This window comes from Daphnia pulicaria, chromosome 2 (assembly GCF_021234035.1).
Source record: "Daphnia pulicaria isolate SC F1-1A chromosome 2, SC_F0-13Bv2, whole genome shotgun sequence".
NCBI classification, from domain to species: domain Eukaryota; kingdom Metazoa; phylum Arthropoda; class Branchiopoda; order Diplostraca; family Daphniidae; genus Daphnia; species Daphnia pulicaria.
In genome coordinates, this window is record NC_060914.1 from 1382016 (window position 1) to 1406679 (window position 24664).

A 24664-nucleotide genomic window follows, 5' to 3' on the forward strand; every position below is an offset into this window, starting at 1 on the left:
TTGCCTTCCAAAAGAGGAGAGGTGGATAGATATGGAAGGAGTAAGGCTGACAAATGGGAATGGCTTAAACTGCAAAATGTTGTCCCAATTTGTCTAACGAAATTATATATCTCCCGTCGCGTTGCTTTTTTCTTTCCTTTCCCAATGGTTGGCCGTTGGAGAGATTTCTCTGAGAAAATGAAATACTTGTGCCCGCCATCATTAGAGTCGACTCGAGGAAAGTTTGTAAACACATTGGTCGAAATTTACAGACACGCCAGGCGTCCCAGAGAAAATAAAGGAGGACGTCGTCGTAATCACACACTTGTAGTCGTTTCCTTCTTAAACTTTAAAGCAGAGGATCTTCAATAGGATTTGTCGGTGGCATGCGTGTGTGCATCAACGGTTATGCAGATGCGCTGGGGAAGGGCAAGGTCCTCCGCAATCTAAATTTAGCCGATGGCACCTCTCAGCTCTTTTTTTTTTCTCCATCCGCCGTGTGGGTTGGTGGTGCGCTGCTATAACCAGCACACGTTACATCAGAGGCCGTTACGCCCATGTGTGGATCTGGTCGCAGGATCCTACGGACTCTGTACAATGTCTCATTTGTTTTTTTCTTTTCCCTCCCTCCGGTTTTTTAATGGGCTCTGTTATGGCCAGCGAGACGGAATTTGATTTCTAGCTCATTTTCATCACGTCCGTTTTATAACTGGCAAGCCACACAACTCTCCGTGCAACATGATGAAGAGTGTAGCAAATCATGTCCTTGTTCTTTTTGTTGTCCTGCTTTGGGGTTTTTCTCGACGTCGTCTTTGGGTCGGATAACAAACGGTGGGTAATTTTCGTGATTTGTGGCATCCAATTGCCGACTGCTTACCACCCGTCGACGTTTTTTGGTGCATGAAATTCAATTAGTTGTTAGGTTGGTTATCTTTAGTTAAACGCGAGTAAAATTTTGCTTTCAAACGAATTCAATAAGGGAAAGATCGAACTTGTTTGCGGTGCGGGCAGACGGCCAACAGTGTCATCTGTTGGCCATTTGTATGGAGCTAAATAGCCGATCAGTTTTGGGCCGGACATGAATGGACATCACGGCAGAATGGCGGCAGCGGCCGGAGCAACCAGGGACGAGGGTTCTTTGGTGAACACACACAAATGAGATTGCCGTCGGTCCATTCGTCCAGGACGGACGGACGGACGGGAGAGTGGACAAAAGTTTTGCTCGTTCTGTCGGATCCTGGCGAGTTGCGCATCCATTGCGTCCTTTCGTGTCTGAAATAAGAGATGACATCGTTCGTTTTCTTTTGTTTTCCTCTTCTTATTCTTCTCTTTTTTCGTTCGTTCGTTCGTTTGTGAGTTCGTTTCTACTCGGAGGAGAGGGGAAATGAAAAGAAATGGGACGGAGGAATAAAAATAAAAAAAAAAGAGTCGGTTGAAGCCCTACGGGATCGGGGCGAGGCGTTGAACCGAGCGAATGTTTCAGTGACAGACATAATACCCCCCCCCCCCCCCCGTCCCTTTCCACTGGGTTTTCCGGCCGTCAATCCATCCGCATCCGTGTAATGAAAATAGGCTGCGACTTGGTTGAGTTAAGTACTACGTAGAGCCACCCACCCCCCACAGTATACAGGGCATTTGTCATTTCGAGTGGATTGTACAGTCCCTTGTTCTTCTTCTTTTCATGCTTCCGGATTGGACCGCAAAATCCTACCCCTCTCCTTTTTTTCTTGTTTTGCCCGTGACTGGATGACAAACCTGTCGTATCAATCTCTATGATTTCGAAAGATAAATTTATTTATTTTGGAATGGAAACATTTGTCAGGATTCGTATTATCCGGTCGAGGAGGGAAGATCTAAAGCTGGGCTAGATTCTTTTTTTTTTCCTGCTGACATTCTTTTTCCCCTTTTTCTTTTCTTTGTTCGCATTTTTTTCTCCTTTTCGTATTAATCCGCCAAATTCCGCAGCTAGAGTCTTCCAGCCCCCTCCTTCCCGTCTTTTCCGAGAATGCCACGGAAGGATTATTGCTGCTCCCAATCGCTTTTACCGTCATCATAGCCTTCTTGTTCCGATTTACTCTCATCATTCGCCGTCTTGTTTAGTTTTCGTGAAGAAGAAAAAAAAATAAAAAAGCCTACGTGGCACACCGTAGGGTTTTCGGTTACGTTGACTCAACTGCGCGTCTCTCCGATTGACGTCATATCCCCAAACCATCTGCGATCCTTCTGCTTGGCTCGACCAGCGACCTGCCCCGTTGTTGAATTATGCACACCGCATCACCCGATATCCTTCCCCTCCTCCTCCCCCCCCCCCTACATTGTAAGATGAAAGCCGTTTATTAGTTGGCCATCCATCCGTCCGTCCGTCCCTGCGTTCGCTTGCTCCCTTTCCGTCCGAGTGCGGCGGTATAGAGAGTAATGCTTCTTAAATAGGGTTCTCCACCGAGGCAAAGATAATCTTATGGTAAATAACATCTCGGAATCATTAGCCTTGCTATTGACTGATGGCAACAGCCTCGCATTCGGTAGGGAAAAGAAGAAGTAGCCTGGGTGGGTGGGATCTCTCTATCGTGTGTGTCCAGGGGTGGGGGCTTGGTTCTTTTCTAACGATGTCGTCTTTTCTTTTTTCTTGGTGGTTGAATCCATTCGTTTTCGACATTTGTAACGCCTTTTGTCATCTGTTTGTTATTGTGCCATAGCAGCGGTCGTGCTCCCGTAACTTGCCACGGGAGATGGGTAGAAAGCGATTCGATCGATGATTGTAGCCGCCGGGATCGGATGTGAATGGCAGTCAATTTGTGCACGAGTTATACGACGGACGGAGGTAGAAGAGCGAGAAAGCCAGGGCTACTCTTGAAGCAGGAAAGGAAAAGAAAAAATGGATACACGGTCAGCTGGGATGAATAGCCAACCATTGATAAAGATCCCAATTTTTTTTTTTTTTTTCTGGCGAGGCTATGTCCATCAGTTTGGCACGCTGACGTCAGTAAATGGCCAGCACCACTAAAGGCCGTATTATTCTTTTGGAGCTCCTTCTTTTCATATTTCATCTCCGAGTAGAGAGTGTACCATACAGTGAAAGCAGAGAGGTGTGGTCCGCCTGTTTGGTGAATGCCAAACGTGTGTTTTTTGGGGCCTTGGCTGTGCCAAACATTGACAGCGTAACGTTACGCGACATTATTTAAGTTTCCTTGGCGTCCTCTTCGGTATTTTGTGCGCGTTGCTAGGGGGTAGAGAGACATTTTTTAAAATATTTTTTAATGTTTTTATTTTATTTTTTTTCTGATCATCATTTTCTTATTTTGAAATTTAAGTGTCTTCGCGTCGGTTTTTCGTCGTTGGCCGACTGTCTGTTCATACGTCGTTTAATGGCCGCGGGGTTATCGTAAAGCTTTCAAAGTCGTCGTACTATGTATATATAGATTACGTAGTACTAGTTAGACATCCACTCTGAGCCACCAGTGGCATTGTGGTGTGTGGGTTCTGCTGATTCTCAAAGGAAGAAAGATGGCGACACTTTGAGTGGAGGGAAAGGCGTTTCAAACGTCAAGTCGTTTACATACTTCATAATAATGCTCATTAAATCTGTTCGCTACTTCCTCGTCGTCTTGTTTTTAGATTTCAACTACTTCAGACACCTTTGTCTCGTCATTCGAATAATCAATGCGCCGCCCAACTGATGGATATATGTCCGACCCTTTCCGTTTCTTCTTCTTTGTCGTCGTTTTTTATTTTCCTTCTCATTCCTATCCATACACACTTGAATAGTAGATGCGATTTTGCTTTAGACTATTTCATATTTAGGAATTTGGAAAGCGATCCCCCTTTTGAAATGTTAAGTCGTTCGACGACGCCAGCCATCTCTTGACTTTTTCCACTTCGCTTGCTCTTGCGACCTTTAGCCGTTGAAATAGTTGAAAGAGAAGAAGAGTGAATGTCAATGTTGTCCGTATTTTTCAATTTTGGCGCGTCTTTTTCATCTCTCTCTCTCTTGCTCTTTATTGGATCGCGCTGTGGCTATAGTCTCGATCCCGCTCGCTTTGAAAGGAAACCAAATTCACGAACGAGACTGCTGCACTATGTGTGTGCTATGGGTCTTGTTTTGTGGCGTCTGTACGCACTATATATTTATAGAAATTGAGTCTCTCCTTCTTCTCTCTTCTCTACAGACGTGGTGGCCGTCGGGCAGGTTGGCATCAGTTCCACTTTTTTTTCTTCTTCTTTTCTTTTCTTTTCTCCCTCTTTTCACATTCTCTTCTTCTCTCGTCATTTAAACCTCGACGTCGTCGCTCTCGTTTCTTATTCTACGCGGAGGCCCAAACCTTATTTTCTTGTTCGCCTTTCCCTCGCGAGTCGTCGCTGCATTCAAAAAGCAGCTAGAAGAGGGGATGTGTACGGAGAGAGAGAGAGAAAGTCTCTGGCAGTTTCTCTCCTCGTCGATATTGCGCGTCTATAAGGCCAAAGAGAAGGAGGAGAAGGGAGGAATCTTGCGTGCTTCATATTCTATGGTGTACATGGAAGAATAAGGGAACCCTCGCACCACCCCCTCTCTCTCCTTCGCATGTTCGTCTTTTCTTGTGATGAGAAGTTTTTGAATAGAACCATAGTTCCCGCCTCCTATTCTTCTGTGTCGATTTTCCACACAAAAAGGAGAAGAAGAAAATGATGAACAAGTTATATAGAAGGGAGGGTGCGGCCGCCGGTTCGCGATCCAATATCATATCTGCTCAAGTTTAGATTTTTTTTTTCAACGTGCAGAGAGTAGAAGACCGAGGAAAATAGGAACTGTGTTGCAGCTAGATGGAAAGAAAGAAAAAAAATTGTCAAGTTTTGCGACGTCGTCGAATATAACTTTATCCGGTATTCCAAGTCCGAGCGTCGATGGGTCGGGAAAACTTCTCCGGGGGCGGTGGTTGAATGTCACATGGTGAAAACGAAGGGCATCACTTTTGTGTGCAGACTCTCGACAATTGAACTCGACCGCGTCTTATCTTTAGAGAAACAGATTGAACTTGACGGGATCTGTTTTTTTCTTCTTCTTTTATCTCCGGTCTAAATATCGTCATCGTAATCGATCTTGGCAGTTTCCTACTTGCAATTCGAGACGGCAGAGGTAGAGGGTTAGTGGCCCGGGAAAAATGGGCAAAATCGATTGGCAAAAGAATAAAATATGAGAAAAAATAAACAGAATCAAGAGAAAATGGGAATAGAGAGAGTGTGCATTGGCCTTATAGGCTAACTATGCTCGGTCGCTCGAGTGTCTACTGTCAATCGAACAACGGTCAGACTGTAAAAGGGTGGGGTGGGAATAAGGGCTATTAGAACAGAGCACTCAATATTTTATGAATAAAAGCGAAAGTGCTCAAAGTACAGTGTACCTACTCCTTGGATATTATTTATTTAACTTTTTATATTTTGCTCAAAAAGAAAAGAAAATAAAAAATAAATAGGAGGAGAGATGGTGTGTACCGTTGGCGCGGCTGGATCGATGAGAGCCAACAATGGCCTAAAAGCCTTCTTCCTCCCTTTTCTCTCCCGGCTCTCTCTCTCTGGCCGACGTAATTGTCACCGGAAGGTTGGTCAGCGGCGCTTTAAGGTCCAAGTAGAAAAAGAAGGGGCCGGGACTGCGGAGAGAGTTGCGGGCAAAGGTTTGCAAGGGGGGCTGGCGGGAAAGAAAAAAGAAATTGGGAAAGAGAGAGAGTCTGGACGACTTCTTTTGGTCTTTTATGAGGCGACGTGTCGACCATTGATAATCAAAAAGGAGCGAGAGACACTTCTCTTCTGTATGTATGTGTGCGTGTGCTTTTCTTTCTGCTTTGGCTGTTAAAGACAGTGAAGAAGAAAGAAAAATAAAATGAGGAAGAAGAAGAAGGCGTTTTTTCTTTGCCGTCTCTTCGTCGTCATTGCACGACAGACGGACACAATGTGTCAGTCTCTGGAGAGAGACGACGAAGGGGGGGGGGGGGGGGAACCGGGCAGGGTTGGCCGGCGAGAGATCGTCTTAGCAACTCGGTCGAGGCTATTTGAAACTACTGAAGCAGCAGACAATGGTCAGTGGCCGTTGAATAGGATGGAGGACTTACTGCTCTGCATCAGTCGGGTCGAGTCTGCTGGATGCAGTTGAGCAATGGAATGGCTATGATGGGATGGGGTTGGAGTGTCTCTCTCTCCTTTTTGACTAGGAAAGGAGGATCTTTCCAGCACTTGAGAATACAGTCTGCACTATTTTCCATTTGCTTCTTATTATCAACTGCGTAAATGACTCTGCAGACTTGCCATTGAACTGGGAGAGATGATGTGGCTTGTTACGATCCCCCGTCTCCTTCGTGCACCCCGGGACCCGGCGTTAGGCAGGCACACACACCATTCAACCCGTTTTTCCCTCGTGTAACAGGATGCTGAAATCGATAGGGGGGACGGACGGGCGGACTTGATGCTGTTGAAAAACGACGCTGCGTCTAACGACGTCACGTCACATTGGGCTGACGTCGCTCGCTCGTCGTACGCCGTACGCCTGGAAAAACTGATGACATGCTTTCGTTTGTTGGCGGGTTTACAGGGCCGGGTTAACAAAACACGAGCAGGGCAGGGCCGGGCACAAAGTAGAGCACTCGAAATCTTGAACGCCGGAAAATCAAACGGGTGTAAAAGGGATAAATAGCCTACAGCCTTTTATAGTAGACGTCGTGGGCTGCTACTGCTGTGCTGCTGTGTTGTGTATATACGTATCAGCAACTTGAGAGAAGAAGAAAAGGAAATGGAGTGTACGGAAGCGAAGGAAAAGAGAGAGAAAAAAAAGGAGAAGAAGAGCTATCCCACGTGAAGCAGAGGTTAGACGTCGATGCCGAAGCTCTAGCTATCCTTCTTCCGCTTGACTTGATCTGGATGTTTTCTTCCTTAGCTTCTTTTCCTCACCCGAGGAATGAATTGATGATCAATGATGGATTGAACTGTGATTAGATTTCATCCCGTAATCGACCGAAACCATTTTTTCCTCCCTCTCTACAGACGCCGAATCGATGGAATTGGAATTCTTCCATCTCTTAACTCTCTCTCCCCCTTCCGTCGTGGTGGGGGGGACTGTATCAAGTTTTTTTCCTTCTATTTGATTACTCCCCAGTTGCCCTTGGGAAGGGAATGCTAAGGTTGTTTTTATGTCTTCCATTTCACGAGCTCTTCAAACTCTTTGCGCTTTGAAAGAATTTGACGACCGTTCTCTTCCGTTTTATTGCGGAACTTTTGGATGCGTCAGTAGGAAAAACGGATGCTGGATGGAGACTATGGGTCTTCCTTTTTTCTTTCTGTCTCTATTTTTATTTTCTCTTTTTCTTTCTTACTTTGTTCTTTTTCTTTGGATAACGAACTTGTCGGTACGTCGTAATTGATCAGTGATGGAACGAAGAAACTCTTCTCTTCTCTTTCTTTCTTTCTCTCTCTCCTCGACTGTCTTGGCGCTCTCTTTCCTTCCGCTATCCCAAAGTGATAATCAAATGACGGAGCGAGTCTTGGTGGTGGTGGTGGTGGGCCTCGCCCACTCACCCGACCCTCCTCCTCTCTCTATCCTTTACACGCCACGGTTTTATATAAACAGGAGCTGGGAGGGATGTGGGGGGGATGTGGGGGCTTCGTGTCGTTATTCTCACTCACGCTGCCTCTTTCTCTCGTCTCTCTTCCCATGTCACGGTTCCGCCTATCATCCGACGTGTTCCACCACCGTTTCCGCCCAAAATCGACTTCTAGCCTCTCTCTCTCTCTTTCTTGTTTCGCCTTTTCCTATTCTATGTTTAACTTTTTCTCTTGGCGGTCTGAAAGGTCAAGTCATCAGCTGCGTTAGAAATGTCTATGTCAACCAAAATGCGCCTTTGTATTCGTGTCGTGTTGAGTTGATGATGAAGTCTCCCCCTTTTACGGCCACCTTATTAACGATTTAGAGCAAAATGTTTTTTTTTGGGGAGTGGGGGGGATGGAACGTGTACAATTTTCGTGGAAGAAAAAAATTCTTTCAGACTAAGCGCAGAAAAAAAAAGAAAAAACAAAAAAAACATAATGGACTAAAAGCTTCCTGACGGGAAGGGAGTGTCGCCAGTTAGTTGGAGGTTTTGGGATTTGACTGAGATCCCGAACGGTGCAATTGCGATGCATGAATAGCATGCCATTGACTACTACTACTACCAACCGCTACTTGCCGTCTTGCACCACACATTTTCCTCTTTGCTTCTTTTTCCACGCCAGACTGGCGGTAACTTGATTCGAATTCTGCTCTCTCGCTGTTACCTGATTAAATCAGATTTATTCAGGTGGAATGGACCGTATCCATAAAACCCCTAGATACATCCGATCCGTGCGTATATTTATGTTCCGTGTGTGTACCATCCGTGTAGCTCAGGAGTAGCTATTCGATTTCTTCCTCAGGTGTATCCCCTTCATTCCATCCTAAGTTTCCTACTACGATACGCGTACACTGACAGACACGCACGAACGTCTAATCATTTCATCCTCCCATTATCTTGGTGATAATGGCGATTGTGTTACACACACACACACACCTAGCGCTCCTTGTTTTCCTTTTTTCTTGCTCCGCTTGTCGCCCAAGGTGTAGTATTGATATATAATAGGGCCGCTAGCATTTCATTAATTCGGATGATGTCGTTATTAATGCTCCTCTTTCCTCGCCTTTGTCCGGCGCTTGTCAAATCGCCGTGCAAGAAGGAAGATGGATGCGGCCCAGCAGATAATGATGGCACGGCCACACTTGGCTGAACTTTGCGATCCTCGGTGAGAGGAAAAGAAAGAAGAGAGCCTTAGGTCATGGAATAACATAGCCGTTTCTTATAGTTTGTTTTATTATCATTTAAAAGGGAAAGCAATAGCGAAAAAGGGGGAAAAAAAGGAAATGCAGTAAATTCTTTTTGATGGATCATTCATCAAAGGTTGCCAGAGGCTTGATTGCACTGCGACACGGACCGCGTCGTCAATGGATCTTCTCCTATTTCTTGCGCTTTCTTCTTCTTCTTCTTCTCTGTACGAAATGTGTGTGTGGGTGCACCTAACGAAAAGGGAATCGCAGGACGATGAGAGACCCGTGGAACGGGCGACATCTTTCTTGCTTGGCCCGTTCGGACGAAATAAGTGGATGGGTGGGGGATGATGAATGATAAAGAGTAGTCGAAGAAGAATCGCCTTCCTCTACTTGTACTTCTCTCCGTTCGCTTGCTTTTCTTTCTCCCGTCTCTCCTCTCCTCCATTCATCTTCTTGTTCTCTACTGAAGCGAGCTATATTGCTTTCTAGTAGAGTATTAGGCTTATATCCTTCATGTTCCTCGTCTTCTTTCATTTTTGCATCGACGAAAACTTGAAGGGGACCAAGACTTTTTATCCCGCAAAAGCTGTTCCGCTTGAATAGTAACGATTAGCCATCCCTTCTTCTTCTTCTTTACGTTCGATGGTCGCCTGCTGTTACGCACTGCTTATAAACTTGTCGTGTCACAGAGAAAAGGAACGAACGAACGAACACACTGCACGCAACTCTAGGCCGGCACGCACATTCAGGAAGATGTCCTCGTTGCTGGCTCGTTGTGTTTCTTTTGTAAGCAAGAGATTACCAGTTATTATTTCCATCCAGGGGCTGGCAGACGATAAAATACAGTTAATGACCAGGAAAATAAAGAAAGAAATATAGCCCCTCTCTTTCTTTCTCTCTATATCTCTCTAGTTTCATTGTCGCATTCTGCAATGTTGATCTGTTGCCAAAACGAAACAACAAAAAAGATAGAGGGGGGGACAAGAAGTAAAGACACAAAAACAACTTTCTGGTTCATCTCTTTTTCTTACAAGTTAGATTGAATGGACTCTTTTTTCTTTATTTTATTTTATTCTCTTAATCTTTGTTAGCATTTGATTCTCAACGACGCAGGAACTCCTGGCTAGTTTCCCTTCTCAACCAATCCAGTTACTATACTATATAACTCCGAGAATGTTTTTCGGATCTTAACTTTATTTGATGTGAATGACAAAAGGGGGGAGGGGGATGTTTGGGTTTGAGGTCGTCAAACAATAGGAGAGAGCACAAATATAATACTACTAAAAGGAAAGGAAGTATAATGTAAAAAAAGAAGAAGAATAGTCGGAGAGAGAGAAAACGGAGAGGTCAATATCAGGAAGTAATTGGTTCTGGGGTTTCCGCTTTTTCCTTGTATGTTGTGTAAGGACGGGCAAGTTAAAAAGGACTTCGAGTGCTGCCCAGGGACAAACCGACCGACGCCGTGTCCAGTCAACGTATACAGTATAGCTTAGACTGGACTTTGTGTGTGTCACGTAAATGGCACCGTCGAATAGGTTTTCAAAGAAAATGAGAGGCAATAGCTGGTCGGGTACTCCTGACGCTGTCGCTTCATCATCAGAACTCGATTGGGTTTATCTTCTTTTATTTTCGAGAAATGAATGAGTCTTTGCATGAGCCGGGGAGTGGCTGGGGCTGGGCTCTGCTGGCCAGATAGAGAATCGATGACTGTACCAAAACTCCCTTTTTGATTTGAAAAGCCACCAAAGATGTAGATGTAGATGCCGTCGTGAAAGAAAAGTCGACGGTGGGGTGGGGAACGTGACTGGACAATAGACAGTCGCCCATCTCGAAAGATGAGAGAGAGAGGAAAAAAAAGTGCTGCTGTGTGTCAATGCCTCCTCGACTCTTTTGAGTCGATAACGAACAAGAGGAGGATATCCAGCAACTCATCAAATGTTGTTTAGGCTTTCACGACGCGCCATTTCCGCCCTTTTGTGCGGATCTCTGTGCAACTCTGCATGTGGGGTGTGTGTGTGTGTGTGTGTGTGTGTTTGACTTGAAATAGTTATAGATTCCCCTATTTATTGTGTGATACCAAACAGAAGCCTTTTCTTGTTTCTCTCTATTTTTTATTACGTTTTCCGTATTGGGGTGGGGTGGGGTGGGGGAACCTTCGCGGGCGGCTGTGGGATATAAATAGAAGTTACAGGAGAGAGACAGGTTTCTTTTGTGGGTGTCGCCGGGAAACGTGTTGGGCATTTTGAGTCGAGGTCAGCACTTCAGAAAAGGCAAGAATTCGTGGATCTCGTGACACGCGGCGCTATCGTCGCCGTGTCGCGTATACGGATTGCGTGAAATGGGTGTCGCAAACATTAACATGACGCGCCCATCAAGTTTTTTTTTCCATCTTTTCGAATTTTCGAAATAAAACAAACACAAAGCGGACGTTCGTGACAGAGTAGGAAAAAAATAAAATAAAAATTGTGCGTGTTTCTACGCAGTTGTGACGGATGTTTAACTGTTGACGAGTTTTTTTTTTATTGTTTAAGTTCGCAATTTATTTGGCGTTTTCGGTGCTTGACCTTTTCAATGTTTGTGATTTTGATTTGTTGGATTTATTTTTGTCGTCATTTTTATTTAGGTCTCCGCAAAGTGTACCCGTACTACTTTACTTTCACGACGTTCACCAAAGGTCGCTGGGTTGGAGAAAAGATCCTTGACGTCTTTGCCAGAGAGTTCCGAGCCCATCCCGTCGAGGAATACGTAAGTCACTTTTGATTTACAGTCATAAAAGTTGTTGTTGAATTTGAAATGTGAGAGATTCGCTCTGCTTTATTTTATTTTATTTTTTATTTTATTATTGTCAACCGAAGGGACTCGGTTGACGGGGGGAACTGAAATCAGGTTTAAACTTGTTATGTCCCTCCTGCTGCGTGTTATGTATACTTGATACTACTACCGTACCCCCTTCTCTATCCGCCCGTTCGTTCGTTCGTCTGTCTATCCGCTTGAAAAGTGGGAAACACGCGCTGTCATTCTTCTTGACGGTAGCAGCTGCAGAAACACGGGGCCTCCTGTCGGTTGACACACACGCGAACAAACGCGTGACTCTTTGGTTTTCAATCTTGTCGGGTCGTCATTTCACGCTTTAGCTGTTCTTTTCTTGATTCTTCTTTCGTTTCTTGTTTTTTTTTGGGGGGGAAGGAGGATTCGTTTTCTTGATTTTTTTCAATTTGATTTTCCCTCTGTGTGTGTGTGTGTTTGCTCGGTTGCCGTTTCCACGGGATGTTATTTATCCCGTCTGCTTTTGACCGACAATTTCCTGCCAGGGGGTGTCTCGTAGGAGGAACGGGTCGAGCGTGATTGAAGGAAAATATTGGGGCGGATCTTATTGGTTTCACGTTTCGAATCGTTAATTTTCGAGGAGAAAATCGTTGACGTTCCATTTGTTGTTGTCGCAGGAGCGGTGCATTAAATCCGGATCGCTGACCGTCAACTATGAGAAGGTGGATATCGACTACCGACTGAAGCACAACGACCTTTTGGCCAACATCGTGCACAGGTAAGAAGCCGCCGCAATCATCTCATCTTTTCTCTTTCTTTTTCTTTGTAGTCACTTTGATCGTGTTTCTTTTTTATCTGATTTTGGAGGGATTTTTATTTTCTGAATTAGTTTTAAAAGAGAATTCAATTGGCTTGTAGCGATCACCGACGTTAGCTCATTGAAATTTCAAACGTCGATGATTCGTGCGAATTAAAAAACAAACAAAAACTCAAACCGGCATGATAGGCTAATAGCTCTATACACGTATCATAGACGAAAACGAGAAACATGACGTCGCTCTAACCACGTTGTTGTTGATTGTGTGTTGTTCTGCTTGCGACCTGCTGATTGAATGGCGATGGACAAACAAACTGTACAATTAAAAAAAAAAAAATCAAACAAACAAACGAACGAAACAAAAATAAAAACGGCTGCGCAGACACGAGAGGCCCGTGATTGGGGATGCAGTGAGCATCGTCCACCTCGACGAGGACTTGGTGGTTGTGCACAAGCCTCCCTCCGTCCCTGTAAGTTGTCACTCTTCTTTAATGATGTTCGTTGTTGTTGTTGTCATTGTTCTTGTCGTGATCGTTCGTTGACTGGCAAATCCCTAAAAACAACCAATCCCTTGTGGCGTCATTGTCTTTCTTCATTCCTCATGACGAAAAAAAGAAAAAATCCTTTTCTACCCCCCTATCCTTGGTCCCCCTATTTTTCTTTTTCTTTTTTTTATTCCTGGAAGATAACGAAAAATTTAATCCCTCCCCGCCTAATCCTCCCTTGCAATCTGGTGCACAACATATATATATATATCTAGTAGTACGTGAAAACCGAACCAATCAGCATTCAGTCGTGCTGGGCATCTCTCTAGTTGTGTATGGAGTACGTATCGAAAATCCCTCAAGGCATCCACAACATCCGTCTCCCCCTCCCTATCCCCATTCCGTTCGTGATTAGGATACGATCCGGAAACGAAAGAAGATTTTGAGGGGAGGTAGACGTTGTGCATCTCTTTGATCCTGGAGAGAGTTTGGAGTGCTGCCGAGTTTGTGAAGGATTTCAAAGACAATCAACAACAGTAGAGAGAGCTAGAGAGAGAGAGCAAAGCTAATATCGCCCACATGATTAGCAACCGTTTCTTGCATCACATCACAGCAGCTTGCGTACGTGGGGCTCGGGAACACATAGGCCCAAACACTTGGACCAAGTGACGGGCGCCTAGAGAAAACGGACGGAGACCTTCCTGCGAGGCATCTCATAACAGATGTCTATATATTTACTGGGGAGAAATAAAGATTGGAAGCGGAGGGGAAATGTGGAATGGAACCCAGACGACTGATCGAGTATCGATCGAGGATCGCTTGACACTCGAGCGAAAATGCTTGAAACATAAAAGACAAGAAGAACGATGGAACGATATCGCCGTCTTGGCCGAGACCAAATGTCTCTCCGATAATGAGATTACAAGACTCGATAGTAGAGTTATCATGTGAGAAACGAGGCGTAACGATGCCAGAGGAGGCAGAGAACATTCTTTTGATCTGATTCTGGCCGCTTCCTGGAATGAAGAAGAAGAAGAGAAAAAGTCGTGTTGCGAGTTTTTCTGTTTCTTCCCTCTCTCGAATTTGAACGAAATTTGTTTCCTCTCAAATCGTACGTTGAAGTCGATTTTTTCGTCGTCATTAACGACGACATAATTGCTCGCATTGGACACGAATTTAAGACCTGAAGGTTGATGGATAATTGAAGAATTGAAATCAACTTGAGTGCAGACGAGAAGAATAAGAATGCGACATGTACATTTCAAGTTGCCAAGAACGGCGGAAGGGACTGCTGTGATTTCGGCGGATGCGCACGGCCTTCATCCGCTTGTCCACGAGAAAAGACGACGGACTTTGGTTCAGCGTCGCATCAATTTGGCGCATAAAAAGAAACGAATAAAAACGCAAGGCGGATTTGTTCCCCTATCTTCTCCCTACTCGCCCTAGTTTCGACCAGATTGAATCGGATGCGATTACAAAAGACACAAAAGAATGGCAGAGTTGTCGTCACGCATCTCGTCGGTTGTCTGCCGAGACGTGGCAGGTGGACGTGTGGTGCGCATCTCAATCGTCTCCATGTTCTATAGGGTTTGGAGAACTTTCACCATCACTCACACCCATGAAAAGAAATGATGGTATTTGTAGTCTTCTTTTCTTTTCTTTTTTACCCCCCTTTTCTTTCCTATTTTCTGTCCCTCTGCCATTTTATTTCCGTGTCTCTTGTGGGATAAGGAACGGGCGAAAGGTCCTGCTTCTGTCTGTTTGAATAAGACTTGGACGTGTTCCGCTTTTCTTCGCCGGCTGTGTCGTCGTCGTTTTTTGGTCTGGCAGAACTACTATGTCATTGTCGGCTTGGGGCGAATAACATCCGTACGGTTTTCTGTGCCCCCCTTTTTTTCTCTGCTGCGCCTCAATAGTCTTACCACCACCAGCCTTGCTGGTCTCTTTATGTCTGTGTCTATATACACCTTGAATCTCCGGCAAATGTATAAGAGCAATGTGTGTAAAAAGGATGCGTGGAATTGGCGATCGATCGATTGACTTACGCCCCTGCGCATACTCGAAGCAACTCGATGGATGTAATGGAGTTGATCTTTTTTTGCTCTTCCTCTCACCCTCTCTCGCGTGTGCTTTTTTTTTCTATTTGTACGCCTTGGCAAAGACTGTGCGGTAGTTTATTTTTTCGGGGAGGGAAAAAAAAATCCAATCAGAAGGCAGCCATCCATTGGTGTAATTTTGAAATAGGAGCGCGAGAATCTTGAATGCGTAGGCGCCGCCACCTATCTCGAGCGACAAAGTCATAAAGTTGTTAAGAGCTACAGCAAATAAGGCCCTGCGATCTTTCCAACTTTTTCTTTTATTTTCTCTTTTTTATTATTTTTTATCATTTATTCCGGAGTCGTCTTTATACTCTGAGTCTTCGCAGTTGACTGGTTCTAGGAGTGTAATGAAATGAAGCCAATCGCCTTGATGAAGGAACTCACTCGAGAGAGACAGAGTGAAAGTCGTCCGTTTACGCCGTTTGCACTCGCCACCTCTTTGTCGAGAGACGCTTGCCGACACATCCGACACGTTTTTTTTTTATTTTTCTCTCTCCTGTCGTTTTTGTTCCCTTTGTGCTTTGCTCGCCCTTCCGCAACTATTGCCATGGCGTAAACAATCGAGAGATCAACCAATAAACAAACGCCTTGCGTTTGCGTCGGTGAGCGCACGTGTTTTCTTTTTTCTGGGGATTGTTCTACCGAATTTTTGCTGTTTATTTTTGATTGAATCTTTTTAGTTTTAGTTTTTTTTACTTTTACTTTTCTTCTTCTTCTATTATATCTTTGTTTTTCCAGTTCTGAATGTTGATGTGTGCATTTTTTTGTTTTGTTTATTTGATTTTATCTATTGATTCGAACCCCCCTTATTGCCTTGCATCCCATCCACCGTACGCGCTTGATGGAAAAATATCGGGACCTTATTTGATTGACGCTGATGCCGTTTTGCTGCTTGGCCGCTCCCATCCGAATATTACCAACGACTCATTCTGGCTTTCCTCGGTTCACAAATGACACAGACATGAGGTGCCGGTAGAGTCGAAGATCATCGAAATCGTCTATCAAGATGACGACATGATTGTGATAGACAAGCCATGTTCCGTACCGGTACGTAAAAATAAAAAAGTCGAATGTAGATTCGGCACGAGACTTAGCCATCGGCCGTCTCTTTTGAAAACGTGCACTTAACACAAGCGCTCTCACTTTAAATGTAATTTGACGTATATTTTGACTCAATTGGAACCATCTTTTCCCCCTCTCTTCAAAGTGGGCTACTTTCTACTTTACTCGGTTGTTTTGACTTGTGTTTGCCAACTGCGGCTCAACTCTTTCCCGTTTCGCTCCCCCCTTCCTTCTTGGGTTTTTATGACCTAAGACATCGTTGGCCTTTTGGATTTGATGATAAGAGAGAAGGACGATGAAGAAGCCTGGCTCTCTCTCTCACTCGACTCTCTTAACGTCTCAATCTTGTTGCAATGTTTCCTCGACTCCACTTCTCTTTGGACGACATGCGATTCGAGAGAAACATATCCATTACAGAAAATAGGATCGCCATCTCTATGCTCCACGACTCGGAACGCTCGATTGCCTCGCTCGGTTTATTTTTTGAGTGTATGGAGTCACTTGGGGGGCCAATCCGAGGGATGATGTTGTTGCTGCTGCCTCGTCGGGAGGGTTTTAGTCTAACACCGACTTGGGGGGAAAGAATAGAACAGATAGAGTAGGAGTAGGGAAAAAACGGAGATTTTGTTTAGTGTTACAAGGGATACTAGATGGATAGACAAGCCCAATCTCGGCTCACGCACGTGCCTCACTGAAGATGATAGTGTACCAGGTTGTACATCCCGATGTTTGTATTCTCTTCTCCCTAATCTTCCTCACCTTACTTCTCACTCTCTCTCTCTCTTTATCCCTTATTTATTTTGCCGTTTGCCAAGGATTGTTGTCTCCTTATTACGACCCATTTTCGTTTCGTGTTGGCTGTAAACTTTTCGCTATTTCCCCGCCACTTTTGTTTTCATGTTCCGACGTGTCACCTTGTCCACGTCTGTAGATAGGAGACGCCATCCTGGCTCAATCGTTCCGGTGACTGCTGGCGCGGGTTGCAATAGCAGACTCTAATCAAATATGCACTCTAGTGTATGCAGAATTGCAGATGATGCTCGACTACATTATCTGCGTATGTCTGCCTGCTCCTGCCACCCAGCAGTCGACATGAATATTGGATTTGGACGTTTTTTTCTAAAGGGAGGGAGCACGTAGAACTTTTTTGGGGAAAAAGGAGTAGAAATCGATTGGTAAATACGGGTTTTCTATATCTGGTTCAGTCTACGGATAGTTCAATCCAATAAAGACGGAAACCCTGGAACGATTAGCTGGATGGCGATACGTGCTTTCGATCTAACCTTTTACCTCCTAGCTTTCGCCCTCACCCCCGCCCATCATTCCGTCTCAATTGAAAATGAAATTCTTTTGATGTTCAACCGGCATTAACTGGTTCGTTTCCGGACGGCGCGTGTATGTGTGTTATTTAGGTTCATCCGTGCGGACGCTACCGCCACAACACGGTGGCTTTCATCTTGGCCAAAGAGCACAACTTGCGCAACTTACGGACGATCCATCGACTGGATCGGCTCACGTCCGGTCTGTTAATGTTCGGCAGGAACCAGGAGAAAGCCCGACAGATGGAAGTGCAGATCCGCACGCGCCTCGTCTCCAAGGAGTACGTCTGCAGAGTCGGAGGCGAATTCCCGAGGTAATTTCACTGACAATTGCTTCCCCTTGACATGCTTTGCTGCCCTTTCTCTCTCTCTTATCTTCCTTCCACTCCCTCCTCCTCCTCCTTCCTTCCTTCCCTGTTCTAATATTAATTGGTTTATTTGTTACAATCAAGCTATGGAGTCATCATAACCGAGTCGGTTCTTTGTATAGGACATGTTTGGATGTCTCGTTATTTTATTGACTTTGCCCCATTGGTCGTTGTGAAAATGCATAGAAGCTAATCCGTGTTCCGGATGATCGCATTCTGTGTACGGCCCTTTGATTTGTTGTAATCATATTCCAAATTGATTTTCGTTTGCCAGTGGACACATCATGTGCACGGAACCGATCGAAGTGGTCAGCTACAAAATCGGTGTTTGCCGGGTCTCCCCCAAAGGCAAGGACTGTCAAACGGAGTTCGAGCGCCTCTCGTACAATGGAAAGACCAGCGTCGTCCTTTGCAAGCCTCGCACCGGCCGGATGCACCAGATCAGAGTTCATCTGCAGTACCTCGGTAAGTCAAGGGAATTTCACGTCCGTCTCGGGGGAATCGCGAGCGACGGGGTGACTTACTTACTTACTCAACAAAAACCTGCACGCCCATTGTTAATTGGATCCGAGGTCTTTCCGTCATGATCACAAGAGTGGAATTTGGATCGCTGAATCGCTGGATCGCTGATTATTCAGTTAAATTGACTTGCCCTCGGTCGAGCGACTTGCATTAGTTAAAATCCTTCTGTACTGGTACTTGACTCAACGACGGGTATAGTGCTTGTTATGCCGCACCCATAGTTGCTTTGAAATTGTTCGTACTTTTGCCCACCTGTCATCTGAAATCGTGCGTAACTAGACGCCAGTAAATGTTGTGCTCACCGGAGACTTAAGGATCACTATCCACTTATTAATCATAAACGTGGAGGGAGGCAGTAACAGTAAACAGTCCTTGGACGATATGGCAAGCTCAAGTCGCTCATTATTATGTGGAGGAAGCGGAGTATCTGGATTTAACGACGCAATATTGTTTTTATCTTTCCAGGATATCCGATTGCCAACGACCCCTTGTACAATCACGTTGTTTTCGGTCCGGAGAAAGGCAAAGATGGCAACATTGGAAAGACGGACGAAGAATTGATCCATGACTTGATCTCGATCCACAACGCCGAAAACTGGCTGGGAGGCGAAGGTGATGACTTTGCCCCCAACTTTTTTAGTGGCGTCATACCACCGGAAGCGACAGGCGTAGCGACTCCGTCGAGCAGCTCTGGGGGAATGGCCAGTGGAGTCTCTAGCCGAAGCCAAACTCCTGATGCCGCCGCATCCAAAGAGGCGCCAACGGCAGTCGTATCGCTTCCGGAATTCAAACCCAACAGCGCCGACACGGAAATTGAGGCGACCCAGGATCAAGTCAGCACCGAGACGCTGACCGATCCGTCTCCCTTGGCTACATTATCCCTATCGCCCTCGGGAGCTGTGCTCGAGTCCGAGTGTTCCGTTAATGAGAAACCGGCCAGCCCAACGGACAACGTCAAAAGTGAGAATGACGGTGTCGCTGACGATAGCGCAGTTAAACCGGAAGAAAACACAGATCACATTGATCGCAATTCACCTGAGGCCCCCAATAAAACAAATGACGGTCAGTTTTGTTGTTAAGTTATTACCATTGTTGTATCGTTTCTCATTGCTATGATTTAAAATCATTATTATAGATTCAGCCGTTGATAGCTACAATTCCGACAAAGTTACATTCGATGAGCATTGCTTCGAATGTAAGACGCGCTTCCGTGATCCCAAGCCTAAAGACTTGATGATGTTCCTTCACGCTTGGCGTTACAAGGTATGGATAAAACAAAAAATGTTTGATAGGGGCCTGGATGGTCGTACGAAACACAGTTACCCACCTGGGCGCAATCCGATTGGCAAAATGACGAATATTAGGGATAATGTCGAAAATCACATTTGTGATTCCTCGGTCCGGTAACTTTGGTCTACCAACTAGGAGAATGAAGAAAGAGGAGTAAAACATATAATTACTAAGTTGAGAATGAATATGTTGTTCAATATTGATTGAAAGGAAAAAGTTAATGACAGTGTCCACTCATCAGACAGTGGGGAACTCAAACTCACGTCTGTAGCGAAAGATTGATTACCTTAGTGGTCATCTACGCGTCTCTTGTCTGTGTGTCATTTGTGCCTTGTTTTCTTTTTCGAGTGCAGTTCGCGTTATTGTCGTATTCCGGCCGATTGAGTTGTGAACATATCAAGAGACAAAATGTTTTCAGTTTTCTGTTCTCCTCAACGATTTACTTTGAAATACATCTGACCCGGCGTAGGCATCCCATCGACATTGTTTCGATAGATATGATCATGCCGGAGTCAATAAATGTTGATTGTCTATCAAAAGAAAAAAGTAGAAGAAAGAACGAAAGAAAGAAAAGATATCCCCCTTAACGAAATCTAAGAACAGAAGTAAAATTATTTTTCAAGAGAAACAAAAGTTGTCGAATGGCAATAGTTCCAGGAATCTTTCATCAACGATTCCTTCGGCCGACAGTCTCCACTATGGTACTCCATTGGTGTTTTTTTGTGAACCTTTTTCTCTTTTCACTTACTTACTTTACAGCTTTCCGTCTTCTTTATTCATTCTTTATTATTTGACACAACTTTAATTGAAATTCAACCCAATGCAGTGCAGGTCACTGCTCGCGCACTGTGGAAAACATCGGCTACCACGGATGTGTCCCTTCCTTTATTACCCGTAGCTTGTTGGGACTGTAATTTCACATTATAGTGATCCTTATTTTCAATTTCATTTCTTATTCTCGGTCCTCTTGTGTTGTGTTCTGTAGTATTCGACTAATACAATTAGCCCTTTAAAGGGCAAGCCCACATTATCCTTCGACATTCGCGAAATGTTTTCTAAAAGTATCATTTCTTAGGACCCGACACTTTGCTTCACTTGTTTTCACTTGCACAAAAACAGCTGTCTAGAAATTTCAACAAAACATTTTAGAGAAAGAAATTAAGTGGATTGATTTTAGTTAACAGGATAATCACTCAGCCATATAGTAAGACATGAGCACTTTGTATTTTGTCATCACCAAATTCACAACTCGGTTTCACTTCAATAATTCATTAAATTTAGGGACAAATGGAATGTAGATTGGGACGGATTGTAAAAAAAAAGGAGTAATCATGTTTAGAGTCAACATTAAAAATTATGTCAATTTTGGAAGATCCGTTGAGATTGGCAAAAAAAAATAAGTATCTTTAAATCCCACGCGTAATAAAATCTCTTCTAGATCCTTCCTCTACCACTGTTTTTAGTTTCAAAAAGTTTCTTAACAAAGTAAACCTGTACAACAAAGCAAGCAATAACCACGACGCACTGAGCAATAGACCAATTTTGCACGTAAGTCTCGTTATCCAATAGAAGATTGTAGTCACGGGCTTCTCTGCTTCTGGCCAATTGCTGCATTTGTAAAATTCCTTGAATTCGTTTATCGACGCCTTGAAGTATATTCTAAGGGGTTAAAATTATGGAAATGAGCACAGTACCGGATGCACGAAATTTCTTTAACTTACTGTGCAGTTTTCGGCACTAACGTCAATATCTTTTAGTTCCTGAGTAAATTTTTCCCATTGGTCATACCTAATTGAGAAAAAAAATAGAATTTCAAACATGGAAAAGTTCCAAATGTGAAATGCCTACCTGAAGGTTGTGATATAAAGATTGACTAATTTGGCAGCAAATCGAGAGAACTGATTGTCCACACAGATCCCATAATATCCACCAGTAGGTGATACTTCTTGGAACTCAGATGCAGGTTTCCATTGATAAGGATGAACTAACTGGCCGCTAGGGTTTCTTATTGCAAATCCAGCCATACCATCTCCTCCACGAAGAACCTGAATGGGAATTAGGGAAATTAGAAAATTAAGGAAACTGCAGAATAACATTCGAGCTAAGAAATGTGTTTACCTGAAAGCTGACATAAATAGTTGCGCCTTTCTGGACAAATTGGAAATAACACTCCTCTTTTCCAGGATCAACATGAACCTTGTATTCCATGGCAACAGCAGGAGCATCATCAGCATTTTCATCAAAGAGTGGCATGGTCATAGGAGGCTGTGCAATATGGATTGGTGGTTGACCTGGATGTGGTTGAGGAGGCATTTGCCCTTGGCCAGGATGAATCGGCATCATCGGTACTTGGCCAGGATGCATTTGTTGCATGGGAACCTGACCAGGATGCATTTGTTGCATGGGAACCTGACCAGGATGCATTTGCTGCATCGGTACTTGTCCTTGGATTGGCATTTGCTGCATCGGTACTTGTCCTTGCATTGGTATTTGCTGTTGCATAGGTACTTGCTGTGGCATAGGTACTTGCTGTGGCATAGGTACTTGCTGTGGCATAGGTACTTGTTGTTGCATAGGTACTTGCTGCATCGGAACTTGTCCTTGGATTGGTTGTTGCTGTTGTATTGGTTGTTGCTGTTGTATCGGAATTTGCTGTTGTATCGGAGCTTGTCCTGGAACTTGTTGCTGCATCGGTACCTAAGTAAGGAAAAATGTTATAACCATTTAAAACTTTTATCTATTTTATGATTCATTTGTACTTGTCCTTGTTGTTGGATTGGTTGTTGCTGCCCAGGTTGAGCATGTTGTCCATTTACACGAGATACAATTAAGAGCATAAAAATTAAAAACATTTTAAAAAAAGTAAAAATTATCCGGTCCGATTCCATATTGTCAAAGCCAGAAGTTGACACGACGTGTACCTCAAAACAGCAAGGCCAGGTATTATTTTAATTTCGTACCTGTCAAAATTAAATGTTTGAAAATATTATGTAACAAATAATAAAATATTACGAATAAAATCCTAAATATAAATAGAGCATGAAAAAACCAGACTATACTGTTATGAATATTCATAAAGTTTGTCCCGAAATAAATTGAACAAGTTGGCAACAGCCACTGAATGCGACTGAAGAAAACATATTACGTCGACTCAAATTCTTTGAAAGTATGAACGGTTCATTCTTAGTTCTTACGTTAGTGGTTATTTGATTATTTACGAATGGAGAAAAGCAAACAACATTCTTATTTGACTAGGCGCAACAAGGCAGCAAATTTTGAAGAAAATGAAAATCCCGGAAAAAAGTCGCCAGCTTTGTCCAGGATTAAAAATGTCGAAACTGCTGAAGTTGCAAAATACATCATGATTTCTGGATATGCCAGTCCACCTTGTAGGCAGCCGAACACATTTAGCCAGCAAAGCGAAAGTGAAGTCGTATGGGACTTGACTTCACCAAGTGCAAGGAAATATCAAGTAATGCTAAGTGATAAAAAGACAAGCACACCAAACCAAACTCCTACCCGTAAAAGGGAGCTGAGACCTCATATTGCTCGATGTAAGAAGAATATTGTGCTTGCAGAAGACAAAAATAATGATGTAGTGAACGAACTTGCAATGTTAAATGATTTGCTCAATAAACAAGCACAAACAATCATGACTCCCCCTCGTTCTGCCAAAGGAAGTGTCATAGACAGTAGTGAGTTGCTGATTGATAAAAATAAATCTGTCTTACAAGGTAAGAAACTTATAATTTGTTTATTTTAAAATTTTATGTAATTGACACTATTTCTGCAATTTAGAGAGCCTGAATACCAGTGATGCATTTGGCAATGACAGCTTCTTCAGTGAATCAGTACTTTTAAGCACTCAAGCTTTGGAAGAGGAAGCAATTGGTTGTAACCCAACTCCATCCAAAAAGAAGAAAAATGAATCTTTAATAACTCCATCCTCATCCCCAACAAACAATTCCACTATCTTTGTGTTTAATCAGCCAAGTCCAGAGAATGTTGCTCGTAGAAGTTTTGATTTGGATTCTGAAGACTTAATTCCAAACAAGAGTCTTGATAATTTTGGTAAGTATTCTTTTACTTAAAACACTTAATCGACATCTCATTAAATCCCTGTATTTTTGTTATTTAGTATCGCCGAAATCAGTTACCACAAAACTTCCGGTTGCAATAGATCAACGAGCAATACCCTTGGCTTCACAACCTCGAACACTTCACAACTCCACAGCATGTGTCAACCAATCTTCTTCGTCGAAAGTGGGAAAACCCAGCACATTTAATCTAACAGAAAAAATTATTCCTAAACCGCAAGTAAACGAAGTAAAACCAACCTACAGGGCCGGAACGTCAATTCCATCGTTAAGGTCCAACCAAACTCCCCAATATGCCAATGCAGATCGCAATAGAAACGTGTGCCCCGACTCATCTAGATCTCAAAAATCAACTTTGTCTGTTCAAGTGAAACCGTTTTCAGGAATTTCTCACGGCATTGGGATTACAAGACTAGTGAATAATCCAGTCAATAATAAGAAACCAGTTCATCAAACCAATTTTGTTGCGCCACCTGAAAAGATTAAATCACAAGATCCATTTGATGACGACGACGATGATCTTCTTTGTGCAATGAGTGCTGTCGCGAAAGAAGCTGAAAGCCAATATGGTAAATTTCGATATAAAAGTATAGTTCAATTCAATTAGAAACTAATTTGTTTTTCTTCTAATTGGTAACTTAGTGCCAGTAACCTGTAAAACAGAATTTGACGATGACGACGACTTTACCCAGCCAGATGTACTGGCGTTTATCAGTCAAATCGAAAGTAATACCTTGTATAAATTTTAAAAGATTCAAAATTTAATTAGCATTTATCTGTCTCTCTTAAACAGCACAAGCAATTCAGACAGTAAAGTCAACAGCCGAACTGTTGGAAGAAAAAAGGCAAGCGGCTATCCGGAAACGCGAACAGAGATTGATGAGCCGCCGTTAAGAGTATTTGCGTTTCCTACCGTACTGCTGGCATGAGCATGAATATCTTTGTTCTTTTGTCAATCAATGAGCATGGTTTGTAAGTTATGATTCAGAATTTAAAATATTTCGCTAGAATTACATAAACTCGGTAAAGTTAAAAACAAACGTCTTATGGATGGCTTGCTTGA

At 43.6% G+C, this 24664-nt stretch overlaps 3 protein-coding genes across 3 annotated transcripts in view; 2 read left to right on the top strand and 1 right to left on the bottom strand.

Annotated features, from left to right (window-relative positions):
• Positions 1 to 19786, top strand: part of LOC124326898 (RNA pseudouridylate synthase domain-containing protein 2-like) — a 36303-nt gene extending 16517 nt beyond the window's left edge. Inside the window, exons 4-11 of the mRNA XM_046785616.1 lie at positions 11400 to 11521; positions 12220 to 12320; positions 15903 to 15990; positions 17418 to 17638; positions 17967 to 18157; positions 18680 to 19276; positions 19350 to 19477; positions 19715 to 19786. Of these exons, the coding sequence (XP_046641572.1) occupies positions 11400 to 11521; positions 12220 to 12320; positions 15903 to 15990; positions 17418 to 17638; positions 17967 to 18157; positions 18680 to 19276; positions 19350 to 19477; positions 19715 to 19786 (1520 nt within the window). The remainder of the gene's footprint in view (positions 1 to 11399; positions 11522 to 12219; positions 12321 to 15902; positions 15991 to 17417; positions 17639 to 17966; positions 18158 to 18679; positions 19277 to 19349; positions 19478 to 19714) is intronic.
• Positions 19787 to 20706: 920 nt separating this feature from the next.
• Positions 20707 to 22201, bottom strand: LOC124327326 (transmembrane emp24 domain-containing protein B-like). The gene is made up of 4 exons (XM_046786334.1): positions 21623 to 22201; positions 21353 to 21549; positions 21226 to 21292; positions 20707 to 21163 (listed from the first exon to the last, which is right to left on the bottom strand). Exons 1-4 carry the CDS (start codon positions 22193 to 22195, stop codon positions 20939 to 20941), a joined length of 1062 nt encoding a protein of 353 aa, XP_046642290.1. The 5' UTR covers positions 22196 to 22201; the 3' UTR covers positions 20707 to 20938.
• Positions 22202 to 22628: 427 nt separating this feature from the next.
• On the top strand, positions 22629 to 24637 carry LOC124327135. Its single transcript, XM_046786053.1, has 5 exons — positions 22629 to 23238; positions 23303 to 23575; positions 23643 to 24170; positions 24244 to 24327; positions 24395 to 24637. Exons 1-5 carry the CDS (start codon positions 22725 to 22727, stop codon positions 24493 to 24495), a joined length of 1500 nt encoding a protein of 499 aa, XP_046642009.1. The 5' UTR covers positions 22629 to 22724; the 3' UTR covers positions 24496 to 24637.
• The last annotated feature ends 27 nt before the right edge of the window (positions 24638 to 24664 follow it).